The 12,079-nt window shown below is 37.2% G+C and overlaps 1 protein-coding gene across 1 annotated transcript; it reads right to left on the minus strand.

Annotated features, from left to right (window-relative positions):
* Positions 1-390: 390 nt before the first annotated feature.
* On the minus strand, positions 391-10,375 carry LOC117989815 (neuroglobin-like). Its single transcript, XM_034977227.2, has 3 exons — positions 9,633-10,375; positions 2,560-2,791; positions 391-1,724 (listed from the first exon to the last, which is right to left on the minus strand). The coding sequence occupies exons 1-3, from the start codon at positions 9,809-9,811 to the stop codon at positions 1,584-1,586; spliced, it is 552 nt and encodes a 183-aa protein (XP_034833118.1). The 5' UTR covers positions 9,812-10,375; the 3' UTR covers positions 391-1,583.
* Positions 10,376-12,079: the final 1,704 nt, after the last annotated feature.

Genomic DNA, 12,079 nt, shown 5'->3' on the forward strand with positions numbered 1-12,079 from the left:
TATTTATGTGCGGCGGTAATGACTTAACATCAGGTGACCCGCCTGCTCGTTTGCTCGCTATCGCTATTTAAAAACAAGTGATATTTTATTATTTAAAGTGCATTTAACTTTAAAAAGTTTGATGTGCATGCCCGGGATCAAACCCTTGACCCCCGAATGGGAGACAGATGCCGTTACCACCCCACCATTTCACTTGCGTAAATTTAGGATTTTCCCAGGATAAAATGTTTTCTAGTGTAGGTACCTAGTATTTTGTGAAATCGGTTGTACCAAACATAGAAGCAAATGGACAAACATACACACAGTAAATGTTATCAAATTAAGAAAAAACAATAAGAAATGCGATAACACTTTAATATAAAAATACTAAGTTATACATTCATTGCAGCATATAAGTATAGAAGGCATTTAAGACCAAATACAATCAAAAACTATAAAGTGTAGTCAAACCAAACAATATTAGGTTAACATTTAACAATATAAAAATACACAAAACTACATAATATTAATAATTCTCTTATTGAAAAAAATAATACTACAAGGTACTATAAAATGGTTCATATAGAGGTAGATTTAAGAAAAGTAAGACCACAATTTTGTCAGACTTGTGCAAAACAAATTGTTAATATTAAACTATATGGAAATAAAAAACGCGAGCGAAGAAAGCTTAAGTAACTTTTTTCGTGCAAAGGCAATAGTCAAAGAAGGAGTATAATTCTGGTTCTGGTGGGTGGAAATTTCAGGTTGTGCATTACACAATAATTTAAGTGTTGAAACATTTTAACGTTAAAATAAAATGGACTGTAATTGCCTTGTTTTAAAGCTCAAGTTCGTTTATACATCTACAGGCAGCATTTCAAGTGGAAACATTGGGGCTAATTCCTTTGTACACAACACAATCTCTAAACTAAACTAAAATGGCACGTCTAAATCTATTGCTATCCCTTTCATAATGTTGCTTGCTGAAAAGGATAGCACTAGATTTAGACCTGTTAATTTAGTTTAGTTTAGAGATTGTGTACAAGAGAATCAGCCCTATTGTGAAATTAAAATCGATAGGTACTCCAGTTTTTTTTTTTAACTTTAAATCAAGGACCTTCGGTATGCTTAATATGACATTCTACATCTCACTAACGTTGACAGAATTTGCGTGTTGAAAATAATAACGTCAGAGTAAAATAGATCTAAACTTTCTTAATTTAAAGTCTAAAATTCAGTACCCTCGATTTTAATTTGGTGGTTTCCTCTTGGAACACTGTCTATAGATGTAGAGAAGATGAGCTATAAATTAAGGTACTTTTCCACGATATGTGTTTCCTACCAATTACAACCCGGGTATCTTTAAAACAAGAGTGAAAAGGCATCGTCTAGGTAAACGCGTCCCATCTTAGGTCACTTTCCTTCAGGTAAGATTGTGGTCAAGCGTATACCTATAATGAATAAAAAAAAAAACTCAAAGTCTATTTTGCTAACGCACGCAACGCAATTTTGACGCTAAAGTTTTTCGATGCTCGAATGCTATTAACGTTAGTGAGATGTAAACTCTCATACTAACCATACTATTTATTGGTTTCCAAGTCTTGCTACTCGTATTCTTCTTCGTAGCCTTTGACAAGATTCTCTAATATGAATCGGATCGTCATTTTGTAGATGTTCTCTATGTTTGGCGTGTATCTCTCTCCGAGCGTCGTTTTGGCTGCTTTCAGAAAAGGCTGCTCGATTTTCTGGAAATCAAATGAAAATCTTTTTTTAATAGTACCCTTATTATAAATGCGAAAGTGTGTTTGTTTGTTGGTTTATTGGTTTGTTAGTTTGTTGGTTTGTTAGTTTGTTGGGTTGTCCTTCAATCACGTCGCTACGGAGCAACGGATTGACGTGATATTTTGCATGGGTATAGTCAAAGACCTAGAGAGTGAGGCTACTTTTTTTCCCGTGAAATCAAAGAGTTCCCACGGGATATTTAAAAAACCTAAATCCACGCGTACGAAGTCACGGGCATCAGCTAGTTACATACTAAACACTTTCACAAGCGTTGACTATCTTGGCACATTGGTGGCCTTTTAAGAGGGACGGGCGGCTTTGATTTCGAGCTTTTCAATTTATGAAATAACCATTTTTAGGGTTCCGTACCTCAAAAGAAAAAAACGGAACCCTTGTAGGATCACTTTATTGTCTGTCTGTCTCTCTGTCCGTCTATCTGTCTGTCAAGAAACCTACAGGGTATTTCCCGTCGACCTAGAATCATAAAATTTGGCAGGAAGGTAGCTCTTATAGCTGACACGAGGGAAAAAATCTGAAAACCCTGAATTTGTGGTTAAGTCACAAAAAAAATTAAAATGTGTTCGTGAACAAATATTGCTATTTTCAACTTTGAACAAAGTGAGATTCCTTTAATAAGTGGGGTATCATATGAAAGGGCTTTACTTGTACATTCTAAAACAGATTATAATTTATTTTTAGGTATGATAGTTTTTGATTTATCGTGCAAAATGTCGATAAAATACGACTGTAGTACGAAACCCTCAGTGCGCGAGTCTGACTCGCATTCTTATAATTTACCATGAAGTTTTCAGCTTTAAAGCCTGGAACCTGTCGATGGGTGCCGCCGACGTGCCTGACGTACGCGAAGAACGTGTCCATGTCAGCCAGACCCTTGATGCCTTCGTCCAGGGTGTGCATCACCTTGGTGGCATGCTCGGCCAGCTCTGCGGAGTTCACGATGGCTTCTTTCGTGCGAAGCTCGCGAAAAGCTTCGAACAAGTGCAGGAGGTCTTCGTTTTCTTCGAATAATCTGGAAAGAAATTGAAGTACGTAAGTACAACCCGTTTACTAAAAGATTGGACCTGGTGACGATTAAAAATTAAAAAAATTAAAAACTCAACAAGTGGCAGACAAAAATTCATAGTAGGTACACTTCGCATCTTTGTCATCGATACACGTAGGTTCTACGAATTTTTGTCTGCCTGGTCCAATCTTTTAGTAAACGGGTTATTATATATCTTTTTTTGCCATACTTGTGTATTATTCGTGTAGACTACGAATCAGCCGGCCTCTACAGAGAAGTGCTACGAAACTTCGTAGTAAAATCGTTATTTTTTGGTCCACACACACGGTCTAGGTACTAAGTATTTTTATGTGTGCGACTTCAATAATCTAAATATATAAAAGGAAATGGTGACTGACTGCCTGACTGACTGACTGACTGACTGACGACTGACTAACTGATCTCTCAACGCACAGCTCAAACTACTGGACGGATTGGGCTGAAATTTGGCATGCAGGTAGCTATTATGACGTAGGCATCCGCTAAGAAAGGATTTTTGAAAATTCAACCCCTAAGGGGGTGAAATAGGGGTTTAAAATTTGTGTAGTCCATGCGGACGAAGTCGCGAGCATAAGTTAGTTATACATATAAGTAAGTAGTTGTCCTTGTTGCCCAGTTGGTCTAGTGGTTAGATGCCGTGGATCAAAAGATCCCAGGTACTACTCCCGGTCATGTCTTAAAAAAGATTTTTCTGACCAGGAATTCTCAGTAGCAGTTCGGATTTGGGAAGTTGTCATATTATGGTTAGTGAATATGGGTAACGACCCTCAGCAATGAGGAATACCTACGAAGCAGAAAGAGAGAGAGAGAAACAAAGATGTAGCGGTATGTTTACACGTCGTGTTAGGGGACCATTAAGCGCACTTTACAACGCTTGCGACCTACATCTGGTTGCCAGTAGGGCTAGTAAGAGTTTTTCTTCTCTAAAGAAATTATACCTACAACTTCATATTTACCGCCATCCGAGCGAACACGCGCCAACATGAGCCAACATCGACAAACATCGTCAAACATGTAAAGTCTGTTCACTAACATAGTGTCGCTACCCAACAAGTGTTTATTATTTATATTTATTTTTTATAGTAAACATAAGAATAATATAGCAGGTATTCTATTTGATTCTTAGAATAGAAAACATTTATTTAACAAACACAGTGAAAAATAACATAAAAGCAAAATAATAAATGCGCCTGCGTATGTAGCGACACTAAGGGTGAGATCTATCTCTGATTCTGCACTCTGACTTTGCTTAGACTTAAGACAGAGATAAAACGAGACAGACTTATATCACTCACATAAATCTGTCTCGTTTTAACTCAAACTTAAGTCTGAGCACAGTCAAAGTGCGCTCTATAGATTTCAGCCAAAGTTAGTGAACAGACTTACGAACTATCTCTCCGTACGTGGAAGGTTGGACAAACAGTTGGACTGTTAGCCGACTGAGTGGAGATGACATAACAGTAACATTGAAGTTGTCCCTAGAGCGGGCCCTATACAAGTGAAGCTTGATTCTTCTTCTTATTTTGTTCTGTGGATTTAGTACCACACCAGTCCAATGCAAAGTTTGATTATTATTTTGAATATTAGTAGACAAAAATATAAAATTAATATCCTGTGTCTGTAGTTTGTCATATTTCCGTAAAAACATGTATTTTCAAAGTTACAAAAGATTAAATATTTTCAGAGTTATAAACGGACATTGCGGCCCTCGATTTACAAGTCTATAGATGCGCTCAACTTCATCTGCGTGACTTTTCTGGATATAAAGTAGCCTCTAGATCTTTAATTATAACCCATGCAAAAAATCAGGTCAATCCATTGTTCCGTTGCGACGTGATTGAAAGGCAAACCAACAAAAACAAAACCAGAAATTTTGTATGGTAATGAATGAGATTGTAGTATATTTTGACGTTGCTGGGTTTCGACAGTCGAATTCTATCGCTGTTGGCGAAACAATTTCATACTAACCGTACTGGTACTAGGGGTACAGTAAATTTCTGACAAGGCCATATCTCACATGATAAGCGGGGAAGCTGTGATATATCATATATCACACACAGCTTCAACTTGTGTTCTTGTGTGTGACTGTTTGCATTAATGACATACGATTTCAATCTTTTAGCATCATGCTCAACCTATCAACGGTCCACTACTAAGCACGGATCTCCTCTCAGAATGAGAAGGGCTTAGGGCATAGTCCACCATGCTGGCCCAATGCGATTTAGCAGACCTCGCATACCATTGAGTACATCGTGGAGGACTCTCAGGCCTACAGGGTTCCTCACGACATTTTCTTTCACCGTTAAAACAAATCGAGACCTCCGCAAAGTTAGATGTGCGTGCCCGGGATTGAACCCCGGACCCTCGGTATAAGGACCGAAGTTTAAACCACTAGGACATCACCGCTTTTTATAATGCTTTTTTAATATTATAGTAGATAGATAGCAACATAAACAATTTAATACGTCCAAACTTTGATGTGATAAAAAATATGTTTGGCTTTTTCCTTAATTGCTGCTTTGTGTTTTTCATAATGGAACGGAAAAATACCTCATTTCGGATCCATTTGATAATAAACTTTGTTGTTTAATTGTATATAGTTCGCCGCGAGCGGTTCGTAACGAAGTACTTAGTTTTCCAAAATATTACGTTAGCTGAATTTAATTTTGTTCGGAAAATTGTTTTTCCGAAGCGTACAAAGGCAATTATTGTTTTTCACGTAGGCATTAAAACTAGTAGGTAGTTAACTCTGTATTCTCATATTACTAGATGATGCCCGCGACTCTTGGATTTAGGTTTTTAAAAATCCTGTGAGAACTACCTATTCAATTTTCCGGGATAAAAAGTAGCCTATGTCCTTCCCCGGGATGCAAGCTATCTCTGTACCTACCAAATTTCGTCAAAATCGGTTGAACGATTGAGCCGTGAAAAGCTAGCAGACAGACAGACAGACCGACAGACAGACACTTTCGCAGTTATAATATTAGTATGGATGTACAATATTACAGATAGGTATAAACTTGGACATCAGTAATTTTTTTCAGCGTTCGGGAAGCTTCGAGATGTCTTCTCGTCCAAAATTCCTCAATGCTTGTTGTGTATTATCTAATAATTTATTACTTACTAGCTTATGCTCGCACTTCGTCCGCGTGGACTACACCAGACCCCTATTTCACCCCCTTAGGGGTTCATTTTCAAAAATCCTTTCTTAGCGGATGCCTACTTCAAAATAGCTATCTGCATGCCAAATTTCAGCCCGATCCGTCCAGTAGTTTGAGCTGTGCGTTGATAGATCAGTCAGTCAGTCAGTGAGTCACCTTTTCCTTTTATATATTTTGACTAGCTTATGCTCGCGACTTCGTCCGCGTGGACTACATAAAGTTCAAACCCCTATTTGACCCCCTTAAGAGTTGAATTTTCAAAAATCCTTTCTTAGCGGATGCCTACGTCATAATGGCTATATGCATGCCAATTTTCAGCCCGATCCGTCCAGTAGTTTAAGCTGTGCGTTGATAGATCAGTCAGTCAGTCAGTCACCTTTTCCTTTTATATATTTAAAGATTAGTAATAACTGTACCATTAGCATCAATAACATCGTCTTTACAAGTTTTTGTACATAAAAATATTTAAAAATAGAAATATCATAATGTACTTACAAAGCCAACAAAAACCATGGGAATGTCAGCCAGAGCTTTGTAATGTTTATTCGGTATAGTATAAAGACCCTTAGGGGCCATGGGGCCGGCAGGGTCAAGCTTCTGAAATAATTATTCAAATATTTGCGGTCCTCGTGGAATCAAGGCTAGCAATTAATTTGGGCTTGAAGACGTAATATTATCAAAATTTTGCATTTTAGCCTATATCATCATCATCATCATTATGATCAACCCATCGCCGGCTCACTACTGAGAACGAGTCTCGTCTAAGAATGAGAAGAAATTGGCCATAGTCTACCACACAGGTTCAAGTGTGGTTGGCATCATGCATAGTTTAAAAGATCTAAGGCTGTCTGAAGGCTATTATTGACGTTTAGAAAAGAAAAATTAAATGATTAAAATATTTCAATTCAATGAGGAGGTTTCCAGGCAACGTTCGAGAAAATTGTCATAGATGGCGCTGAATTTTACTATATAATCTATATGATCTAGGCTTTAATGTTTAGGTCGCTTGTGTCAATTCCGAACCAGTGGTAAATTAAAACTACCTGACTATTCATAAGCACTTTTAAAAAGTTTACATGAATAAAAAAAACATTCTATTCTATTCTATTCTATTCTATTCAATCAATGACAGATGAAGAGTTAGAGCTAGCGTGCACTGCAATTTTCCTTACGTTTCTTCCCCACAAAATCTGTGAACTGTAATAGAAGTAATTAATTATTTCGCATCCGATTTAAATTTAAAAATTTATAGCATAGATGATACCTATATCTAGTATTATTTTTCATCTTTAGTGGTGCAAGTTTTCAGCGCCATCTATGAAAATTTTCTCGACCGTTGCCTGGAAACCTCCTCATTCAGTAGAACAGTGTTATGATAAGTATTTTTCTATTGACTTATGTCTCCCTCATTTTGTAAATAATTCTTTTTTTTATATACCTATTTGTTAGGTGCCTGATAAAGCCTTTTGTATGAACTATGAAGCACAGAGCCCTAGGAAACCCTATAGAACCTCCAGCCTATTGGCATACAGTACCCGTAATACAAGATTTTACGTCTCACCAAACCAAACCAAATTCGAGAGTCGAAATACTTCCGCGTTACAGTAACTGGATCTTAAACGCCTTGTTTTAAAGCTCAAGTTTGTCTACACTTCTACAGCCAGCGCTCCAAGCGGAAACATTGCGAAATTAAAATCAGTGGCATTGAATATTGGACTTCAATTCAAGGCTCTTTAGGTCCATTTTACTTTGATGTTATTGTGTTTCGACTCTCGAATTCTAGCAACGTTTGGTGAGACGTAAAATCTTATACTACGGGTACTGATAATACATTGCTATACTATGCTATTGTTCTAATCCGGTACCTATTCGTATGTTAAGGGTAGAGGTTGATGATAGAACAATATTGTTTACTGTTACTGCAATATATTAGACACTAGCGACCCGCCCCGGCTTCGCACGGGTGGCAATGTAGATATAGTTATGTAGTGTCAATTCCTTACTAATATTGTAAATGCGACGATCGCCGCATCCGTCTAGTTTTGTTGCGCGTAATATTTGTTAATTTTCGATGGAAGCTTGATTTCTTCCGACATTTTGTTCAAATATCGTCATATTTCAACAAATTAACACAAACCAATACTAAATTATACCTATAAACCTTCCTTTTGAATCACTCTATCTATTGGTGAAAACTGCATTAAAATCCGTTGCGTAGTTTAAAAGATCTACGCGTTACATACAGACCTCAGAATACAGAAGACAGCGGGAAGCGACTTTATTTTATACTATGTAGAGAAGATACCGCGGTGAAAAGCCGTGAAGGCCTATTTTAGTTAGGACTTCTATCTCTTATTCGAGATGTATCCGGACTTTCGGAGTTAGCGTTTTTAACATTATTGTCAATGTCAAAAATCTGATTCGAACGAAATTCCGGGGTCATACCGGAGCGAGACCAATGATTATTGGTCTCGCTTAGTTAATTATAATTAATCTATGGTATTTATAATGTCGTCAAGCTTGTATCAGAAAGAATTCCTACAGACATGTTTTTTTAAAATTTGTAAGTAGACTATAGAGCTTGGCTGCAATCAGACCTGGCGGCAAGTGATGATGCAGCCGAAGATGGAGACGTGCGCTTACCTACAAGATGCCTATTCACTCTTGTCTTGAAGGTCTTGAGGAAAACTGATGCCGGAAGGTTATGTCTGATAATATGCGGCAGGCATAATTAGGGATGATAGAATAGTAATTAGATTATCTCTAATGCCAGACCACAAAATACATTTTTATTATACCTACCTACTTAGATAATATTCTCATCATACTACTCTCACGCCCGTGTACAAGATAAATATATTATATAAAGACAGACTTCATGCACCTTTGAGAATACTATTACGGCGAAACCCAAGCATGCAGATTTCCTCTCGATGTTTTCGTTCATCTTTAAAGCATAGTGATACCTCAATCGTACTTCGAAAAGTGCTTCTTGCCTATAGGATGAAATCCCAGAATAGAAGGCAGATGATTTAATAAACACTAAGCCATGACCCGTTGTATAATAGAAATGAGAAAACAATCTTATTTTACCTGAAAACGAAGTTAGTGTTTTTAATATTTTATGCAACGAGGAAGGGGAAAAATCCGAAATCCTGACAATTATTTATAAACACAACAAAAAATAACTAACCAGTATGGTGCAATCGTTTGAAAGTTTTGCACGTACATACATACATTTTGGCGATTCATTTTTTACTAATATAGATTTAACTTGCAGTGCAGCACATTTCTAGAACTTTCAGTTCGAGAACAACGGAGTAAAGTTTGAGATCATTCTCATGTTCTGGAATTTTAGATCTCTGCCACAGTGTACAAAATTTCGTAAATATCCATAGTTTAAAAATTCAGTATCATCATCATGATCAACCCATTGCAGGCTCACAGAGCACGGTTCTCCTCTCAGAGTGAGAAGAGTTTTGGCCATAGTCTACCGAAGCGATATTTAATAGCTTAAAATACACATAACTCCGAAAAGTTAGCAGTGCGTGTCTGGGATGAACCCCCGACCTCCGGACACGAGGCGGACGTCGTAACCACTAGGCTATTACGGCTTTTTGCGCTGGAGCTACTTCTCAATAACTTACTTGACAAATAGAATGATCCCAGTCTTCTCGATCTGTCTGAATATCCCTTTCCAAGAGGCCATGATGCAGTACTGTTGCTTAGGGGTCAAGGGGGAGCGAGGGTCAGCCGGGGGTGGCGGCCTGTCTAGGGGATCTTGCGAGAACTCGGATGCTGCGAGCTGAGATAACTTGCAACCCATTTTAAGTCTTCTAGAGTTTTTTTCTCAAAATTATTTGGAATTTTTTGCAGTGATATGACTGCTTTCTTTACACTGTGATCACTCGTTTTTAGGGTTATTTTTTATGTTCATGTTTTCACAAAGGTAGAGTACGCATAAATGAAATAGTTCTTAAAAGTATAATGTGTTTTAATACGAATGTCAAATAAAAGGTACCTACGCCTAAATGAAATTGTAAAAATGTGTTTTAAAATATGATTGTCTTCTTTAGCCTTTAGTTTACACCTATACTTAGTTTACACTTAATTTTTTAAGTTTGTATTACCAATCACGCGTAACTACCAATTTTTTTTTTACTAAGTAGGTATAGTTTTTTTTAATATTTTATTTAGTTAATTTTAGTTTTTCACCCATAACAATATACTTAGTGATTATTGTTTCACGATTTTTTCCTATTTGAAATATATAAAGCATCGATTGTTTTTCGAAAACTGCCTACAGTAATTTATTTAAGCACTGTATAACTATTTCTAGATTGTCTTTTTAAACAAATAATTAATAAAGTTTTTGGACTAGTGATGCGACCAGAGTACGTTCAGTTACTGCATACAGCGGTGATTGAAGTTTACATTAGTGATGTACCTACGCATTTATAAGTAGGTATATCGATAATTCTGTTCAAATATGATATTTTTAAATTTTACTAGAACGATACAGTGAAACAAAAAAGAGAGTCTATACCAGAAATCAAAAAAAGGAATAATTTTCTTTCTGAGGATTTTAAATATTGTAGGTAATCATCATCATCATCATGACCAACCCATCGCCGGCTCACTACAGAGCACGGGTCTCCTCTCAGAGTGAGAAGAGTTTTGGCCATAGTCTACCACGCTGGCCAAGTGCGGATTGGCACACTTCACACACCAACAAGTGAAACAGTTGCAGTATGTAAAGGTACTTACTTACTAAAACATTTCGAGCACGCCTTAATTAAATAATAATTTAAGCTTCACTTTGTCTTCATCATCATCATCATCATCAACCAATAGACGTCCACTGCTGCACATAGGTCTCTTGTAGGGACTTCCACACGCCACAGTCTTGCGCTGTCTGGATCCAGCGGCTCCCAGCGACTCGTCTGATGTCGTCCGTCCACCTAGTGGGGGGCCTTCCAACGCTGCGTCTTCCGGTGCGAGGTCGCCATTCCAGCACCTTGGGACCCCAACGTCTATCGGTTGTACGAACACTTTGTCTTAGCAGTAGTTTATTGCTATAATAAACAAGATCGCAGTAAACCGTTTATATTTTCTTAGAAATGAAAATTATTGTAGGTATAATTATTTTGTAGGAAGGTAAGGTTATATTTTATAATATTAATCGCACCAGGGGATAGAGGTGTCATTTATTAGAGGTGCTGGTGTCCAGGTGACCAGATGAAATGGCAGTCAAGGCCTTACCATCGTGATCAACCCATCGCCGACTCACTACTGAGCACGGATCTCCTCTGAGAATGAGACGATTTTGGCTATAGTCTACCTCGTCCGTGGACTATGGTGGCCAAGTGCGGATTGGCAGACTTCCCACAACTTTGAGAAATTACGGAGAACTTTCAGGCAAATAGGTTTCCTCACGATGTTTCCCTTCATCGTTAAAGCAAGGGATATTTAATTGCTTAAAATTTAAAACGCACTCTCTCGATTTTGAGGTCGGAATCGAACCTCCTATACATCCCGAAAAGGAGGCGGACGTTTTAACCCCTAGGATATCACGACTTTTTCAAGGCCTCTAGTTATAGAAAAAAAAATATACTTATTTCATCAACATCAATCCATTGACGGCTTACTAATCTCAAAATATAAAGAGTTTCGGGTTTATTAGTTCTAATTTGTCTTGTTAATAGATTAGACGGAGGCGGTATTTTTGACGCATGATAATAATATTATATGAATTCCATAGAGGAGCACTCTATGGTCTATAACTCAATGCAATGGAGGTCGTTTGAGGATAAAATGAGAAATTTAACGCGTAGCTTAAAACAAACGATAGTAATTAAAGGAGATTTCAACGGAGATTACCTTTTTTCGTGGATTGAAATAAGAAATCCGAAAGTAATAACGTTAATCGAAATTTATGAAATTAGATTCTGCTGATCAAAGAATCTGAAGTTCTAGAGAAATCTTTTTCAAGTTGCTAAACGTCCGGTGTAGATAATGAGTTAGGTAAGATATAGGTTCATATCAATATATTTTTTATAATACTTAAATAGAATATAAAATATATAGAATATAT

This window comes from Maniola hyperantus, chromosome 16, assembly GCF_902806685.2.
Source record: "Maniola hyperantus chromosome 16, iAphHyp1.2, whole genome shotgun sequence".
In the NCBI taxonomy this organism is placed as follows: Eukaryota; Metazoa; Arthropoda; class Insecta; order Lepidoptera; family Nymphalidae; genus Maniola; species Maniola hyperantus.